Source organism: Sorex fumeus, unplaced genomic scaffold (assembly GCF_029834395.1).
Source record: "Sorex fumeus unplaced genomic scaffold, SorFum_2.1 ptg000034l, whole genome shotgun sequence".
NCBI classification, from domain to species: Eukaryota; Metazoa; Chordata; class Mammalia; order Eulipotyphla; family Soricidae; genus Sorex; species Sorex fumeus.
Window position 1 is genome coordinate 4849118 of NW_026606091.1, and position 20030 is coordinate 4869147.

Sequence of the window (20030 nt, forward strand, 5' to 3'; positions counted from 1 at the left end):
CGTGGCAGAAAAATATAATTAGTCACAAATATGAGTCTTGTACTGGCACTGCACGTTCCTCTGACTATATTGCAATTTGGCTCTTAAAATGATGTAAACAATAAACAGATCTGAATCAGTATTTGGTTCTCCCACTCAAGATGTATTTTAAAAAACTTGGTTTCAATCCTTCTTTAGCACCTATATTGATTTATAAACCTCATCTAGCAGTAAGCCCTAGGGAACATTTACCAAATGGGCCTCTACTTAATTAAATTACTCTATAGCATTGCCAGCCACTGGGTATTTTAAAATGAGCAATTACAAGAATTAAGATAGTCACTACCTGTTGTTGTGTTCTCCAGATGTCCATACTGCGGTCGTTGTAAAATCTTAAAGATGATCTGATCATCACTGGTGTCAGGGTCTGATGCCTTCAAAACCCGGGAAGTGATGTAAATACCATAACAGCCATTTTTCAGGAACCCCACTTGAGAAGGGTTATGCAAAAGTGTGATGTGAGGGGCTGTTTTGTCCAACTGGTCTACCTGAATCATCAGTAATTACATAATTAGTATAGAAAAGCTAGTCCTCCCTTCCTACTGCCACCATGCATAGTGCTTTAAAGTTTCAAAGTTCTAACAGTGACAAAAGCAACAGAATTTCTGGTTCTCAATCTCATTTGCTGATTTCTGCTAAATACTGTCTTATAATACCTTCAGAAAATATCAGTGTATAGAACAAAGGTGAACTTTCCATGATAAACTTTGACTCGACTTTATGTGGGTCATTCTCTGACTGCCCTTATGTAGACATATACTCTATAGGAAATATACCAGGACTCTCCTGCTCCTTGACTTTCTTACGCCTGGAACAGTGCATGAACCATAACATCAAAGTCAGGAAATATCTGTTGAATGCATTCAAATTGGCAGAGGAATTTCATTGCAAATAATATCAAGCACATATAAGGATTTCCCTCACTTCCTTGGGGCTTGGTGATTTACAGAAATGGCGATGTACAGAAATTAAATTGTGAGAGTTTATCAATGCATTGACACTTTTTGGTACATGTTTGTTCAAGTAGCTACAAAAATGTTGAATAAAGCACCTCAGTGAAAAAAGCAGGAAAGATGTTTATTTATAGGTATTTGAGTATTTGTTACATTAAGGAAGAAAAGCAAGTAACTAAACAGGTGGCTCAGTTTGTAAAAATGGTAGGTGGGCTGTTTTTCTCATGAGTGAGGAAAGTAGATTCAAAGACTTCAAAGACTATACAGAGCCTCTTCAATTGTGACTGTTATTTAGGTACAGTATGGAGCTCAGTTTGCATTGTAAATCACTGTTGTATGTTAGGAAAGGAGCAGGATTATCCAGCTCACTATGAACACAGGTGTCAGAAACTAAACAAGGACATTACTCACTACCTTCATTCACCTCCACTATTTTTTCTTTGGGGGGGGGGGGAGTAGTAAAAGCTTATTGGAAAGAAGAAAATGATAGAAAAGGAGATCTTCAAGTGGGGAGAACTTAGTGTATGACTAAGTTCCATTTCTGTTTTCTTAATAGTTTAGCTAACACAGTTACCAACTCAGCCTATGGTATTGAGGTACAAACGTACTGCACCACCATCAAAGTGCCCACGATCCTCTGCCATTGTCCTATGTCATCTCTAGTTTGCTCTTCATTTCCCCAACTCTGATCTCTCCACTCGCTCCTTAGTAATCAGATTTACAATCCAAAGCCATGGGTTTGTCATTATTTGATACTGTCTACTTCAGTGCTTCTTTGTATACCACAAATGAGCGAGATCATCTGGTATTTGTCCTTCTCCCTCTGATTTTTTTTTACTTAACATGCTACCTCCAGTTCCATCCACATTATAGCAAACAGCATTTCACCTTTTCTTATAGCTACATAGTATTTTATTATGTACATATGCCACAAAAAATAGGTACTTTTGTTTTTTTCAATCAGTCCTTAAGTACATTTACTCAATATTATCATAAGTCTTCACACTAGCAATGTGAAAAGTAAGTGTCAATAAAACCACGTATACTTAAGATCAGATACATATACATTTATATATAAGATGTAATAAACTACTCTATAACTGTTAAAAAGAATGAGAGGACAAAAACGCCAATAATGAAAATTATTCACAACCTAGTGTTAACTGGTTTTAAAAATACGATGGTAGGGCCGAAGTGACAGTACAGTAGGTAAGGTGCTTGCTTTGCACATGGCATACCCAAGTTCAATCTCAAACAACCCACAGAGCCCCCCAAGCCCACCAGGAGTGATCACTGAATGCAAAGCGCAGGAGCAAGCCCTGAGCACTGTTGGGTGTGGCCCCAAAACCAACAAACAAAAAGATCATGGCAAGTTGTAGAATAGAAGACTGTAATGCTACTGATTTTGTTCAAAACAAAAACATATGTACATTCACACAGTCACAGACAAAAATCTGGGAGCATTTGTTTAAAGCTGTTCATTTGTCTTGAGGTAGAGAAAATCACCACTATTCCTCTGTATTTCTATATGGAATTTTATAACAACCAAATATGTTTTCCTTGCAAGTTGGCAAGGGTCTCTGTTATTAACAAAAGTAATCATATCTCATGCTGGCAAATGTTTGGAGAAACAGACATTTTTATATTTTGCTAGAAGGAGTGCAAATTAGTGAAAATTTTCTGTAGAGAAATTTGTCATATCTGCATATTTAAACATGTGCGTATAATTGGATCCAAAATTTTCATAAAAGGAAACAAAAAATATGCACAATGGCACAAGAAGTATTCCACTTTATAATACACAGAATAAAAGAACAGCAGAAGTTACCACCAACAGTTATCTCTAACTGGTGACTGAGGGAATCTTTTCTCATCCTTTTTGGTTCATTTACTACTTGTTTACAATTATTTTATAAACTGAAAAAGCAAAGCTTTCAAAAGGTAGTCACTCTACTTTCCTAAAACATATGAATGAAACCTGAGAACTGTGTGATTGGCTGGAAGGTGGGCAGTCCTCACTTTTGTGGGGAGAAAGTCCTACAACCATTGACCATAGGTGGCACCATCAGTGGCAGAAAAGGAAGAATAAAAACAAGTCTTGTAAGAAATCTTTAAAGCCAACAAACAATTGGATGTAGGGTGGGTTTTTTTTTTTCGCTTTTTGGGTCACACCCGGCGATGCTCAGGGTTTACTCCTGGCTCAGGCACTCAGGAATTACTCCTGGCGGTGCTCGGGGGACCATATGGGATGCTGGGAATCGAACCTGGGTCGGCCATGTTGGCTGCGTGCATGGCAAACGCTCTACCCACTGTGCTATCGCTCCAGCCCCAGGATGTAGGGTGTTTTAATGTTATGTTTTTCCCTAAGACTTAAGTGCTGGAGCCAGGGATAGGGCTCAAATAGCAGGCATATGCCTCGCAATTGTGAGACCTAGACTTCCATCCCTGCAACTGTGTGCACACACTCCACCCCCAGTTCCACACCAAGTAGCAATGGTGGTGGCCTGATGACCCTTCTGAGTGCTCTTATGTCCTAGGAATGGCCATATTTAAAAATGTTTAAGATAAGTTCCTATAGGGGCTGGAGCGATAGTCCAGCGAGTAGGGCATTTGCCCTGCACGCAGCTGACCCTGATTCCACCCCCTATATCCCATATGGTCCCCAAGAATCATCAAGAGTAATTCCTGAGTGTAGAGCCAAGAGTAACCCCTGAGCATCGTCAGATGTGACCCAACAAGCCACAAAATAAATAAATTCCTCTGGTTAACCACTTGTTTTTAAAACTTAATATCTAAATTGACTTACATGTCCCCTTTTGTGCCTTTGTTTATATTTATTTCAAAGTGTTTTCTACTCTCAATAGCCTTAAAGTTTCTTTGAAAGCAGATCAATATGCCAGAAATATTTGAAAGAATTGGGGTGTTAGAAATACTTTTAAAAGAGAAGAGAAGTTTGCATCCCGACAGTGTGACCTGCTGAACCCCCCAACGTCCCTAGGGTGCAAGTTGGTGGGGGTCATCACTCCGCAGGCCCAGAACAGCTATACCCCCTTGAGCACTGGCACGTATCCATCTATTCGAGTAAGCTGGGAGGGTCTCCAGGACTCCCTGAGCACCATTTCAGAGCTCACACAACACACACACACACACACACACACACACACACAGTGAAGGTTGCATTCTTGTGAGGATTTGTGATGGATTTTGTGAAAATCATTTCATTTGTGCCTAAACTAAAGAAAGCAGAAGTACTGACCCTTTCTCTTGCATTCCTTTCCTCCTTAAAAGGCTATTTGGAAATCCTGAGGACAAGAGGACAATATGTTGGTCAAACAGAATGAAATGAGTTCTTTTAACCTGCTGTAAAGGCCACCAGTGTGTTGTACCTGTTAAGGTTAATGGCTTCCTCTTAATTTACCAGACTGGGAAGGAAAAAAGTTTATTCACACTGGGGACACTTATTTGGACAAATTCATCACTGAGCAGTGGTCAACACATATAATTTTTCCAGGAAAAGGACATAAAGATACGGGAGTAAGGGACTCCTATTTTCTGCACTGCTTCTGGCCAGGCACTTCCTAAACTCCTTGGCTTCTCAAAGTGAGAGACACCAGGGAGTTGGGGAAATTGTGGGAGAAAGTGGCGAGTCTTCACCTTATGAATCTTGTATGTATAAAGAATTATGGGTTTTGAGTTAAAACTTGTGGACCATTACAACATGCATCATCCAACATTTCCATTCAGTAAATCCTGCAACTTCCAAGAGAGAACTCTCTTTAAGGTGAATATGGGTCTTGGGGACACTTAAATTCTGGTATAGGAAGTATAGGAAGGAATTCTTGTGCCTATACACAAGGCATATAGAGTGCCTACAGATATTTAGCCAGATAAACTCAAGACATTATTCTTAGTAGGATAAGAGTCTCACTTCTCTGATTGTTGGAACATTGTATGACTGAATCCCGATCATGAACACCTTTGTAACTGTTTATCTCACAGTGACTCAATAAAAAAAAAACTAATTAATCAAAAAATGTCTCACTTTTCTACTGGATGAGTAATCAACATGAAAGGAAACAATATTAATAGACTGAAAGGTATAATGGGACTACTAGCAGTGAAACCCAAAATAAAACATTAAAATAATAACTTTACTATGTACAAGTACTTCTTACATACTGTATAAATGATACTCATATCTTTTTCCTTTCCCCAAGTGCATCATAATTTCATTTTCTGGCTACTGCCACCCTCTTGTCACATACTCATCCTGAACTCGCCCTATGTGATCATGACTCTCCATCTTTATATTCACTGGAATTATTAATTTTGGTCTACCCAGGTATTAGGTCAAATAGCATACTAGATATCATGACAAACGTATTTTTGAGGTATTAAAAACATTTAAATTAGAAGTATAGTACGTCAACATACTTCTAATCCAACTATAAGTGGGCCTCATCCAATCAGTTGAAGATTGTAAGAAACAGAAATTATCATTCCCTGAGGAAGAAGAAACTTTGCCTTAAGCCTGTCTTTGGACTCAAGACTACAACATCAACTTCGGCTGGAAGTACCAGGCTGCTGGCCTGCAGATTTTAGATGTGTCAGACCCCACAATGGCACTAGCCAATTCCTGAAAATAAATCTCCCTTCATGTTTGTGTATGTGTATGTGATATGTATGTGTTGGTCATTTATATATATGTGTGTGTATGTGTGTGTCTATGTGTGTGTATATATATGAATATATATACATACATATATATATTAGAGAGACAGTGAAAGAGAGAGGGAAATCTATCTCTGTTTCTCTGGAAAACTGTGACTAATACACAGACTAAAAAACAAGGGGAAAGTATGATTATTTTACATAATCAGCAGATATTCTGAAGAGAGACAGATTTGAGTATTTTTGCTACTAGTGGAAGTATGTAGAACAGGGTGAGCTACATCCAAGGAAAGTGGATTCAAGGGTTTGAAAGCCAGAACAGACTTGATGTGTTTTGACTGAAAAAAAGAAAAATACATTCTGCCCGCCAAGAATTGGCACAATAGCCAACACAAATGAGGCCGTGGGTGCCTTAAAAGGGACACTGAATTTGGAATCAGAAAGACTTGTGGGCTGTATGTTACTTAATCAAATTTTTAACATTTTAACTTTGAAACACTTATAAAATGTAGAAACTAAAACTCATTTTGTAGTACTTTTATGAAATTAAAAGAGTTTTTTCTACACTGAATCAGACCTGAAAAGAACCCATCAAGCTGCTGTGCTCACTTTGACAATACATATACGAAAACTGAAATGATACAGAGATTAGCATGGTCTCTGGGCAAGGGTGACACTCAAATTCATGGAGTGCTCCATATTTTTTTCTCAAATTGACATATACACACATACTATTATTCATTGCTGTAGTCACTACAATAGCTAGGGTCTGGAATCAATCTAGGTGTCCAACAACAGATGAATGGATTACGAAGATGGGGTATATATACACACTGAAATACTATGCAGATACAAGGAACAATGAATTCATCTAATTTGCTAGAATATGACTGGAACCGGAAGATAATCATGTTAAGTAAGCAATACAGAAAATGAAAGACAAACAGAATGATCTCACTTAGCTATGATACAGAATATTGTATGAGGAAATGTAGTAAAAGGAGATGCCTGGATCACTTTGACCCCAGTGTTTAGAGAAAGGAAAGACATAGAAGAACAGAAGTCATGGGGTAAGAGGAGAACAGGAAGTAATGGGTAAACAGGCATCAGGGCTTCTGTTATACTTGTGATATGGGTAAGAGGTAGATCCATATATCCAAAGCACAGACTCAACAAAACTGAAAACGTGGGCTCTAAGCTGCAACCACTAGAACTTTGTAATGTGCTTGTCAAGTTGACAGACAGGGATGGGGTGATAGGAAATATGGGAATACCAGAGGAGGGAAGTTGACACTGGTATTCGGATTGCTGTTGAAGCATTATATGCCTACAACTCAGCTATCAATAAGTTTGCAAATCACAGTTCTTTAATTTAAAAAAGAAAAAAAATGGTAAGTGCTGTAGTGGTTTTCCCTAGCAGTTTTAATGTGTAATATGAATGTTGCTTTTCCAGTTTTCCTATTTTAATTAAAAAAAAATTCATTACAACACAGGTAGACAGGTCCCAGGGATGCTGTACCTCCAGGTACAGCCCCTGCCTCACAAGCAGGAGGACTCTGAGCTGCTCGTTCAGTCCTTGCCACCATCTCACATGCTCAAGGTGATTCCAGTGGCTTCGCAGTTTGGAGTCCCTGGCACCACAGCAAAGTTGTGTAATTTCTGGTGTACTACAAACAAATAATGGTTAACCTTGGCATCACAGAAGCAACACACAGAAAAATAAAGGGGAAAATAGAGAGGCAGATTGAGAAAGAGAGATGACAGATAGATAGATAGATAGATAGATAGATAGATAGATAGATAGATAGATACCAATAGATGGTAGCACTGTCCTCCCGTTGTTCATCGATTTGCTTGAGCAGGCCCAGTAACATTATGAGACTTGTCACTGTGTTTGGCATATCGAATACGTCATGGGTAGCTTGCCAGGCTTTGCCGTGCAGGCGAGATATTCTTGCTGGGCTCTCTGAGAGGGGCAGAGGATTCGAACCTGGGCCAACCGGGTTGGCCGTGTGCAAGGCAAATGCCTTACCTGCTGTCCTATCACTGCATGGATCCATAAACATCATAATAGTAAAGTTGGGTGCTATAAATCTAAACAACAATGAGATATCATCTCACACCACAGAGACTGGCACACACTCAAAAGAACAAAAGCAACCAGTGCTGGCATGGATGTGGGGAAAAGGGATGCTCTTTCACTGTTGGTGGGAATGCTGACTTGTCCAGCTTTTCTGGAAAACAATATGGACAGCCATTCAAAAACTAGAAATTGAGCTTCTATATGACCCCACAATATCACTTCTGGGAATATATCCTGAGGGTGCAAAAAAGCACAGTAGAAATGACATCTGTACCTATATGTTCATTTCAGCACTGTTCACAATAGCCAAAATCTGGAAACAATCCAAGTGTCTGAGAACAGACGACTGGTTAAAGAAACTTTGGTATATCTACACAATGGAATACTATGCAGCTGTTAGGAGAGATGAAGTCATGACATTTTCTTATAAGTGGATAGAGATGAAGAGTATCATGCTAAGTGAAGTGAATCAGAAAGAGAGAGACAGATATAGAAGGACTGTACTAATTTGTGGAGTATAAAATAACATAACATGAGACTTACATCCAAGGACAGTCGACACAAGGGCCAAGAAGATTGCTCCACAGTTGGAAGCCTGCCTCATGAGTAGGGGAAGAAGGCAGCTGGAATAGAGAAGGGATCACTAACAAAATGAGGGTTGGAGTAATTGGTTGGGATGGGAGATGTGTGCTGAAAATAGATAAAGGACCAAATATGATTAACTTCTCAGTGTCTGTATTGCAAACCATAATGCCTAAAAGGAGAGAGAGTATGAGGAATATTATCTGCCACGGAGGCAGGGGAAGGGTGGGCAAGGGGGGTATACTGGGGATATTGGTGGTGGGGAATGTGCACTGGTGGAGAGATAGGTGTTTGATCATTGTGTGATTGTAACTCAAACATGAAAGCTTGTAACTATATCTCACAGTGATTCAATAAAACAAAAAAAAAATGGGGAAAAAAAGGTTGAGTGCTGTAGTAATATGACACTAAAAAGAAAAGAGAGGATTGGGTGTGCAATGCCTTAATATTTAATCTTATTTTATTCTCACCACGATGCATATTCTCATCACCAGAGGCATATTTTTCTAAGAAAGAAAAGCAGAATCAGAAGAATTGAAGAACTCTTTTAGGGCCACACTAGTTTTGCCTGATCACAAAACCCATGTGTTTTGCTCCACCACTGACTCCAACAGTCATTTACAGACCACAAGCAGAGACCACATCAGCTTTTTCGTATTTATAGACCCTGGCACCTTGTTTGGTGCCTGCAGATGCATAGAGTCTATTTGAATGAAAGAAGGAAACAGTTCTTCAAGTCATCTTTTCCAATTTCTACCAATGCACTATGTGCTTTTCATACTTGCCTGAATGTTGAATGAAACAGGTTCTTGCCATACTCTCCCATCCACGACAAAGCCTGGGTTTTTCCTATCTGAGGCTACAAAAGTAAAGCAGTCCATCTGGGAGTTTTCTCCTGCATGCCGGTAAGCCACATTCCTGCCATCCACATCCTGCTGGGTGAAGTTGGCTTGGAGCAACATCATCCCTCGTAGGTAGAGCTGGCCATATTGTGGGAGCTGGACCACAAGGAAGGTGAGATTCTCTGGAGGAGTGTCGGGATCCGTCAGCTGGAGAAGATCTGGGGAAAGCACACCTGTAGCCCCTTCAGCCAGTCTCAACCCTTTGTTTCTGGTCACCACAGGTAAGGCTCTGTCCACGGTCTCCAGTGTGATCTCAAACAGCCCATGCTTGGTCTGTAGTCCATTGCTGACGATAAATCTAGCAAAGAGAGGCAAGGCAGCCTTCAGCATGGATTCGTGTGTCACGATCGACTGGAATGAAATGATAACAATACACACCTTTACTAAGGACAGGTCGTGTAGTGACTCAAATGAAAACTCAGGGGCGAATCTTTTTAGATGACACTGTAATGTCCATCCAACCAGTACCTAGGTAGTACACAAAAGGATTGTGCTAGCCCCCAGACTCTTTTCTAAACAAGACTACAGGCAGATGCATGGATGACAGCTAATTCTGCCAGTGATATTTCTCAGACTTCTTGGTGCTCTGTAGGGTTCCTTACTCCAAGTGGGAATTTCACAAGCAATTGAACCCACCACATGAGTTTGAAGAATACACTCATTTCTGCAATTGCATTTTCTTTTTGGGCATTTAATGAGCTAAACTTTTAAGACTGATAATTGGAGAGCAGACCAGGAAGGGACTGTTTAGACCAAATTAGGCTAATTTACTGTACTCACGTATTTTCATGGTAAAAATTTAAAGGGCAAAACAAAACACTTGGCTATGTTATCATGCATAACACATCTAAGCCTCATTTTTGTGCTTCTGCAAAGGGAGAGACAGAATAGCTAAGTACTGTCTAAATCTAAAGTAGGTGATGATCTAGTTCCTTACATTTTTTAATTTACAACTTATAGGTGAGTTACACTAGACAAGATTACTTCCCTTGTCTAGTATATAATATAGAGAAAATAAACTACAGCAGAAAGTTTCAAAAATTTGGTGGGTCTTACAATAAAGCAAGCAAGAGACAGGATTTGAACACAGGTCTGGGAATTTTGTTTTTATTTTTTCTGGTTTTTCTTTTCCATTTTAAAATAAATTCTGGTTTAGTAATCTACTGAAAAAGAGTTTCAGTGCATAAGCACCTCTGTAGAACTATGAAAAGTCTAAATGATACAAATTTTAAAATCTCTCACAGTTGTGGGCTTGTGAAACCATAATGTGTCTAATTATATTAATGTTTAAATCACTTTCCATATTCTACTGCCAAAAAAATTTAAATGATCATTAAACCATTTTGATGTGTCAGTTTTAAATTGAGAATATCATAAAATAAAGCAAAAGTGCATTGTTAAAACTTCACAAAGTTAGGAAATTACTATTATAGTTTCAAATAGAATTGACAAATTCCCCAGAGACCAGAAAAATGTAACTTGAAATAATCATGAACAGCATCTCTTTGGTTTTTTGTTCATGTACTATCGTTGTCAGAAATATTCAGAGGGATACACCCACATTCCATAGATATAAAAGTGTCTAAAAATAATATTTAGTGAAATATAACATTCAACAATATAGGAATCTTCCTTGGGAGTTCTTTTTATAACTAGAGGAAGATATGGGCTTTAGATTTACTTTACGAATTTGACAAATTTGTCTAAAATTGTTTTTGTCTTTGTAAAATATATCCAGTTGCTTGGATTTTGAAGTTTGATGGTTTTGACCACAAAGGAACCTGAAACCAAGTTGTAAGAGAACAATGAGTCAAACATCCTGCTTGAGGCATGGAACTTAGGGAGAAGCATCTAGACAAATAAAAAAGGGAGGTGAATTCGGCTGAATATAGACTTTGAAGATTACATTTTTTTTCAAATTTTAAAATTGAACCACTATTAGATACACAATTTCAAAGTTGTTCATGATTGGGTTTCAGTCATACAATGTTCCAGCACCCATCCACACCCGTCCTTTGAACACATTTCCCACCACCAACGTTCCAGTTTCCCTTCTGTCCCCCTGACCTCTATGACAGACACTTTTCTTCTCTCTCTTACTCTCTTCCTGTTATTTTCCTTTTAGGCACTGTGGCTTGCAATACTGTTACTGAAAAAGCATCATGCGTATCACTTTACCTCCTTTCAGTACTCAGTTTTTGTCCAGTGTTATCATTTCCAACTATCTTTGTCAATACCAGTCCCTTCTCTGTCCTAACTGCCCTCCCCCATCTATCTCCCCACATTCAACTTTGTGACAATCTTCCTACCATGGACCAGTCCTCCTGACTCTTACTTTTTGATGTTTTATTGTTTTCTAGTCCCCTGATTTTCATTTAGCTTTTTGTTTTATATCTGTGCAAGTTAAGAGAGCCCAGAGGTCAGTTTGGAATTGGGGAGTTGGTGGGAAGTTTAGACCAGGCAATTCCCAGCATGTAACATCTCTCCACTCCCCCCCCATCCCCACCACCACTAAATACCCCAAGTTTTCATCTCAACCTATGTTGTTAAGAGTTAACTACAGAAACCTCTTTCCTTCTCCCTATACTCTGGAAATAAATAGAGCATAGGGGAGGAGAAGAGAGAGATGGGGGCAGGGTGGAGGCAGGTGAAGGAGATACAGCACATTGGTGATGTTAAGAAGTGATAGAGCCAAGTATCCAAACCACAGAATCAACCACACTGAAATCAAGACAGCCAAACTTTACAATCAAACAGTACAATGCTCTATCTCATAATGATTAAAAATAAAAAAGCCAAACTGTAAAAGATGCCTATCAAGATGGCAGGCTGGAGGTGGGAAGAGTATGGAACATTTTTGGAGGAAAGTTGACACTAGTGGTGAGACTGGTGTTGGAACATTATACATCTAAATGTCAGTTCTAAGTAACTTTGTAAATCATGGTGCTTTAATAAATTTATTTATTTTAAAAAATTCAATTGAATTACAGTGACAAGCACAGTTACAAAGTTGTTCATGATTGAGTTTCAGTCACATAATGTTCCAACAACTATCCCTTCACCAGTGTATGTTTCCTACCATCAATGTCCCCAGTTTCCCTCCCGCTACCCCACTTCCCCCCACAATCTGCCTCCATGGCAGGCACTTTTCTTCTCTCTCTCTCTCTCTCTCTCTCTCTCTCTCTCTCTCTTTAGCCTTTCTAGCTATCCTATTGGTATGATTAATAATATCTCTTTTAAAAGGCATGCATAAAAAGGGGACTCTGTCTAAAAGTCAGAGTTAGTGAAAAAAGTACATTTTAATATTTCACATATATCTGTAATTGAAAAGTATAGCCTGCCATTTCATGTATTAATTTTATGGTTTGAATAAGAGTATTGAAGTAATTTAGAATTATAGATTGAAAAAAGTTATACGAGTTCCTTAAACAAAACAGGTACTCTTCGGTAGAGTTCAGTTTTGGGGTGGAAGTTTGGATCATACAGAGCAGTATGTAGGGATTACTTCTGGTTTTATGCTTAGGAATCACTCCTGGTAGTACTTAAGGAACCTTGTGCAGTACAAGAGATGGAACGAGGGCTGACATTATGCAAGGCAAGTGCCTAAGCCTTTGTACTATCTCTCCAGCCCTGAATGTTTGTTATAGGAGCTACACTCACTGTGTAGTGCTTGGGGGCCACACTTAGGGGCCACATGTTCTGAGGTTGAACATGTTCTGAGACCATACGTTCTGAGGTTCTGAGGCCTCAGACACGTGCTAGAGAAGTGCTTTACCACTTGAACCATCTCCCAGCCCAAAGTTGAACTTTTTTTATAGTCTCAATAAACAGGATAATTTTATTGTTGAAATTAAAAATGCCCTCCCGTTGATCGTCGATTTGCTCGAGCGGGCCCAGTAACGTCTCCATTGGAGACTTTGTTGTTACTGTGTCTGGCATATCGAATACTCTCGGTAGCTTGCCGGGCTCTCCGAGAGGGGCGGAGGAATCGAACTCGGGTCGGCCATGTTGGCCGCTTGTAAGGCGAATGCCCTACCCGCTGTGCTATCACTCCAGTCTGTTGAAATTATGTTTACAAAATTATGTTTACAAAATTATTTTTCAATAAGTAATAAAGCACATTAAGAAAATATGACTGCTCTTGAACTCTTACTAGTCATCCTGACAGTTTGAAAGTTCAAGTGATATGCATTTTTTAGTATAAAAGTCATGGCATTCTTCTCAGAGAAAGCTTTTCATGGAATTATGCCTTGAATGGGGCTGGAGCGATAGCACAGTGGGTAAGGTGTTTGCCTTACATGCGACCGACATGGCTGACCCAGGTTTGATTCCTCCGCTCGTCTCGGAACGCCCAGCAAGCTACCAAGAGTATCCCCCCCGCATGGAAAAGCCTGGCAAGCTACCCGTGATGTATTCGATATGCCAAACACAGTAACAAGTCTCACAATTTGTTGTGAGACGTCTTGAATACATTTTAACTTTTTCCTCTTTCCTCCCTGGAGACTCACACCAGACCCAAGGTGAAATGAGTAGTCTATGCCATCCACAGGGGCACAGGTTCTTCTATTTTCCATTTTACCCTTCCAGAAACCTATGTATAGTCTTTGACAAAGAATATTTCTATATTCTAATAGATCCCAGTATCAAAATATGCTCATGGTAGATATTTTTCAACCAGTCAACTATAGTTTACCCCACATGTTAGACCAAGAACATGCAATTTTAGAATTATCTGTGGAATCAAACGCTCTGTGTCCCCATGTCCCCTTACAAACATATCACGTATCAGCTGAGCAAGACAGGTAAAGAAGGGGGGAAGGGGAGAGAGAGGGAAAGAGGGGATCAGAAGCATGATGGTTCATCAGGGGTTCTGCAGGCATTCAGTCAGAGACAGGCATTTTGAGTACATATGACTTTCCTCTCCTGAGATTGAATTTCAAATCTGCTGGACTAAGTCCTCAAAGTTCAACCTCGGGACATCCACATTTACCTATGACTTAGCTAAGGACCTTGCAGTTGTCTTACGGTCTGTCATGTCAAACTCCTCCCCGCCTGATGATAGAGCTCGGACCACAAGGAAAATCGGCAGCCTGCCATCAGACAGATGGGAATGAGGGCAAGCAGGCCAGGGACCATATAAGAGTAAGAAATATGTTTACCAAGGCCAGCAGTCCCAGCTGGGACACAGAGGCAGCTGTCTGCGCTGACCTAAAGCTAATAAGCCAGTGGTGAAAAGGATGCAATTTCTAAGCGTAACTGGATCGAACACCTCATTGTGTTTTCACAATTAACAATGCGGTCTACTCCCAAGCAGAGAAATATTTTCAGAGTGAGAGACAGGGTGAAGAGTCAGGGTTGACTTCTCAGTCAAAATAAACCTAGCAGAACAAGCAAGGGTGACCGGTCAGTGTGCCTCTTGTCTGCAAAGGTTGACCAGATGATCTTTCAAATGCTCCCCTTCCCCCACAAAGAAAGCTTGCAATTATATTCTCAACTTCTAAAACAACAGTGCCATTGGGACCACAGCCTCTATTCCCAAGATTCAGGAACTGGTGGTGGAAGTAGCAGCCCCTTCTCTGGGTTCACCTTGTTTCACTTCCTTTATTGTGCTAAAACCTCTCTCCCCTCAGAAGTGTCCCAGGCAAGAGGGCCACTGTTGTCATGAAATTTGGGAAATGACTCTCAGATTTGTCTGGGGTGCATGCCTGGTCTGATTTTACCATTACCATGGTGCTTTCAGGCTTGCTGCATTTCCTGGCAATGGAGTTGGCTGAAGAATCTGCCATCTGTCATGGCATTTAAAAGATAAAAATGGAATCATAAATAGAGCCAGTTCCTCAGGAAAAAAAAAAAAAGTCCAGCCGGCATGTCAAAATGGAGGACATTAGCATGTTCTTTTAGTACCCGGCTGCCAGCAGCTGAAGTCAGCTTGCTAATCACTTGGTGTCATCTGTCCTAGAATGTGCTGCCAAATCTTTCTTCCAGGCCAGCAGCACCAAACAATGCAGGAGAAATTTATGATTCACAAAATATTTTTGCAGAAGGTAAAATCTGACCATTAAACTCCTGTGTTTAATTAATGCTGCCATATCTTACATTAAAAAAGAGAAGAGGGGGTGGGAATCCACTGCCACAGAATTTATCTCTGCCACCCAGCCAAATTCCTTGCCAGATTTAACAGCAAGCAACATAAATTTAGGTGATTAGATTGGGTGCATATATTTAATTTTTAAAAAGCACCATGATCACACTTTCATTAAAACAGGCTTTCACTTTGGTTGAGCGCCACATGACAAACAACACAGCCATGCGTGATTGGGTTAGTCAAGTGACAAGATTAAAACAAGGGTCTTGGGCAGATGCGAGGCTCTTCCATTATAAATATGTAAAACTGCTGGCCCAGCATCAGAATGACAGACACACGGAGGGGGTTCCTTCACATGACGACGACTACGACACCAATTTTTGGTACAATTAGGTATAGTGAAAAGAACTCTCCATAATGAACACTCAGCTCAAGTTTAATTCTCATCTCTGTTATGCCCATTGAGGGAACTATTTTGTTGTGTTTGCCACTTAGAGACTGTTTCGTAATAACTAAATGTGAATAAGACATTTCTTTGCTGGTAGTAGTAAAAGACCTCAAGGAAATCATAATAAAAATGAGGTTGGCACATTCCCTAATACAGACTAGGTGTTCAAGAAATGCTAATTTTCCTATAAGTAAATGAAAAGAAGTGGACTAAATCAGGGCCTTCCAAATTATTATTATTAACTTTTCCTTTTGACTTTATTTCCCAGACTTAGAATATTTAAATAGTATGTCATGAATTTTTGCCATAGTCTTTTTAATATTTTATACACTCTTGTTATTTAAGAGTTTGCTTGTATAAAAACTTTTTACTAAATAAATGTATTGAAAAGGAAGCCCATTAACTTCTTAAAGCTGAAAGATTTTTTAAAGTTGGAAGTTTTAATGACAAAAAGCTTGACCATTGAAAGTACTATAATAAATACAATAAAACAACATCTTAAATTTAAGCTAGATATTGTGACTCAAGATGTTTCTTTGTTTTAAAAAGTAAAAACAATACAGTATAGCTTTTATTTCATGGTTCCCTGTTATTTACTATCATCCTGTTCTGGTCTACAGGATGAAAAATTTTATTTTTGTGTCACAGTCATATTTGATGTAGAAGAATTGGACTTAGATAAATAAAATGTATGATAGAATGGAATCTGAGTACAACAGGATATTTACACTGAATAGTCGTGGGAACTCACTAACATAGGAATATACTACAAAAACATTATTTTCAAGTACTCTTGAAGGTTTTACTCTGACCTAGTGGTAATTACCTACAAGTTCTTTGTAGGTGGCAGATAAACCAGCTCTCTCAAGGCCTCCTTAATTGGTAAAACTCAGGGTTAGTTTGTACTATGATTCTTCCCCAAACTAATCCAAGATGTTCTGATATTCATTCTAAATTTAGTCAGCTGCATTCTTGACAAGGGCCTTTAATTCTATGAACTTTGAAAACTCCTATATGAAAGATCCTAGACTTTCTCTTACTTTTTGTGAATGGAACCATATTTTGATATTTTAAATAAATATGGACTTTCATTAATGTTATATCTTTGCATTTACACCAGATTGTTATTCATTCCATGATTTATTTGATACAGAATACTTGAACAGGTGCACCGCCACCAATTATAACACTGTTTCTATGGGGAAATCTGATCCACTTTATGACAACATGATTTATGATATAGTTACCAGAACACACTGCATCAAAAGGCAGTGTCTGCTTATGCCAATGTTTACTAGTAAATATATTTTACTCAGATACAAAAACATACATTTCTTTTCTATGTCTCTCCTTAGAATTCCTCAGGTCTTCACATTCTTCCTCAGAGAACAGATTGCGTTTAGATCTGCTATTTTATTTATAAACAACAATCCCTAACTTCTTGCCGTACTGCTGTTTTCTAATTCTGTACTTTCACCTTCCCTACTGTTTACCCATAAAAGAAGCAATACCAGAGCTGGAAGGGGACTCATTCTGCGCCTACCCACTTTCGTCGTGTTAACATGAACCCTTAAAAGGGTTAAGAAAAGTTCATTACAGACTTACCTGAATGAGTCCCTGGGAAAAGCTAGCTTGCTCTTATGGATGTAGCAAACTGTCTGTCCTGCTATGTCCATTTGACTGAAACTGGTAATGGGGTGTCCAGGATAGTGGGCATATTCAACCTGCCCATATCTTGGGGAGGAGGTGATAACATAGAGCAGTTCTTCAGGCTTATCTGTTCCGTCCACAGCTAGGAGATTGGAGGTTGTCAGGAAACCTCTGTCACCTTTCGGCACCACGAGTGGTTTTACAGAAATAGCAATGTCACCTGCAGAACAGAAGAGACGGTTTAGGAATAAAAAAGTTTTGAATGTCCAATATGAAGGGGAAAGGCGAAGCAAACTGAGTGGAAATAGAAACTAATAGGACATAGAAAGCTTTAGAGAATCAATTCACATAAGAAATAGGCAAAAGACATGAGTAAATAATACACAGGTGACCTCTGTGATTAAAGAAGATGCAAGAGGAAGGTTAATGATTATGGAAACGTACATCAAGATCACAAAGTCTCAATCTCATAGGTAGATGTTTGATAGGCAAAAATGTTTCCGGGGCCCAGGGATGTTGAGATAGCAAGAGCCTTGTAAGCCTTGTAAGCCTGAGATTGCAAGTTTAATTTCTGGTGCCTCCCACATGAGGCAAGTATGGCCTTGGAGCTCTGCTGTTTAAGAACCTCGGGGCCAAAATAGAGCATGTGATTTCTGACACACTGTGGCCTGCTGTAGAAGAGCATGGTTCCAAGTGTGTGATGGCTAACACATATGTGTTCAACTAGATCACATGACCCCAGAAATCATGAATGGAAGTCCTACAACTGAGTTCAACCTCCAGTGGACATCACAACCGAATGTGAGAACACCACAACCGTGTGTGTGTGTGAATGTGTGTGTGTGTAACTCTTGATTGCTGCAACAACAGCAGCAATGAAAGAAAGATAAGGGGATAAAATGTTCATACCAAGTAGTAAAAATAATTTAGGTCGAGAAAATATTGTAAAGGATACAAGATTCTCATGCATCTTGTCCAACTGTGTACTAGAAAAAAAAATCTCATGCCTAAGTTGTCAAGAAATCTGTATCAGAATGGTCGCTGTCACACTTGCTGACAGAAAACACAAGAGACAGCCCAAATGCTTTTTCAGAAAGTGAATGTATAAATAAACCATGGTTCATTCATACAACTGAATTCATGCAGTAGCAAAGTACATGAGCTGCACAACAACACGAATGTAGCTTAAAAACATTTGTTAGCTTTTTAAGCAAGTCCCAGAAAACTGTAAAGAAAATACTTAGCAAAAATTCAGGATGTGGTTTTCTCTGATCATGGAAGGTATATAAGCAGTCAAAATTACAATTATTGAATTATATCATAGTTACACAGGTACTGATTCTGCTTTTGAAAAGGATGTGTGAGGGCCAAAGAAGTGACACAGGGAATAAGGTGCTTGCATTGCATGACCCTGACCCCAGTATAATCCCTGGCATTGCATATAGTCCACCAAGTCTGCTAGGATTGATACCAGAGCACAGAGCTAGGAATATGCCCAGAGAATTACAGTGTGATCTGTGTCACTTCTTTGGCCTCAAAACAAACAAAAGATAAGAGGATGTACATGTGGACATAGGAATGAGCAAAGTAGAAGTGGGTTACATATGGACTAGTGATGTAGTTTTTATAAACCATACCATTTTTACTCATCTGAGCTTTATAACTGAAATATAGAGCTCCTTTGCACTTTGCATGAGGCTAATACATCTGCATAACCCGTTAAGGTAGGGTATGGCCATTTTTCAGGTCATAAATGAGCCCATTAAAGTGTAGAAACGCTAACTTGCTAATGATTTTGTAATTAATTTTAAAAAATGGAAATAGAATTAGTAACCAAGCCATTTGACTCAAGAATAGAAACTGAAACACTATTACTTTTTCCTGTGTAAGTATGTGTGTGTATGTGTGTCTGTGTCTGTGTCTGTGTATGTGTGTGTGATTAGTGCCCAGACTGGCAACTGGCAAACCCTAAATAATTAAGGTGTTTTGTTTGGTTTGGTTTATTTTGGTGTTTTTATTTTGGTATTTTATGCTTCAACTCAAAACATCTCTGCAGGGTAGGAGAGATAGTACAGGAGCTGAGACACTTGCCTTACATGCAGCTGACCTGGGTTTTATTTCCAGGACCACAGAGGGTCTTCCAAGCTCTGCCAGAAGGCTTCCTTAGCACAGAGTTAGGAGTAAGCCCTGAGCACCACCAGGTGTGGCCCAAACTCTGGCATACTATCAAAGGCTATGCAAAGTAAATTTTATGTAAATTCAAGGACCATGCTAACTTCCAGTCAAAACTTAAACCTCAGGGGCCTGAAAGATAGTTCAACAGATAGGTTGCTTTGCGTACAGCTGATCTGGGTTCCATCCCTGGAAGCCCATATGGAATGATCCCTGAGTAAAAGGAGAGCAAAGGAGATATCAGTGTGGTTTGCCACACTGTGATGGCAGAGAATGGACTTGAGTCAACAATAGGCAATGTCTTTCTAAACATCTCTCAAACATTCCCATCATACTTTTGCCACTGTGCAAACCTAATGACTTATCAGAATCAGAAAACATAATGTTATTTGCCATAATTCCCAAAAGCAAATAACCCAAATGCTCAATATACTCAATCGAGAAC

General features: G+C 39.3%; 1 protein-coding gene and 1 non-coding gene across 3 annotated transcripts in view; one reads left to right on the top strand and one right to left on the bottom strand.

Annotated features, from left to right (window-relative positions):
- FREM1 (FRAS1 related extracellular matrix 1) overlaps nucleotides 1-20030 on the bottom strand; it is a 172737-nt gene that overhangs the window by 45580 nt on the left and 107127 nt on the right. Inside the window, exons 23-25 of one of the 2 annotated variants that reach the window (XM_056117277.1) lie at nucleotides 17369-17633; nucleotides 9114-9528; nucleotides 326-527 (exon numbers count right to left, since the gene is read on the bottom strand). In XM_056117277.1, coding sequence (XP_055973252.1) covers nucleotides 326-527; nucleotides 9114-9528; nucleotides 17369-17633 — 882 coding nt within the window. Of the gene's footprint in view, nucleotides 1-325; nucleotides 528-9113; nucleotides 9561-17368; nucleotides 17634-20030 lie in introns of those variants that run through there. The other variant, XM_056117278.1, reaches the window with a different exon arrangement.
- LOC130026707 (U6 spliceosomal RNA) lies at nucleotides 6265-6368 on the top strand. The gene has a single exon (XR_008792905.1). It is a non-coding gene; the product is annotated as a U6 spliceosomal RNA (small nuclear RNA).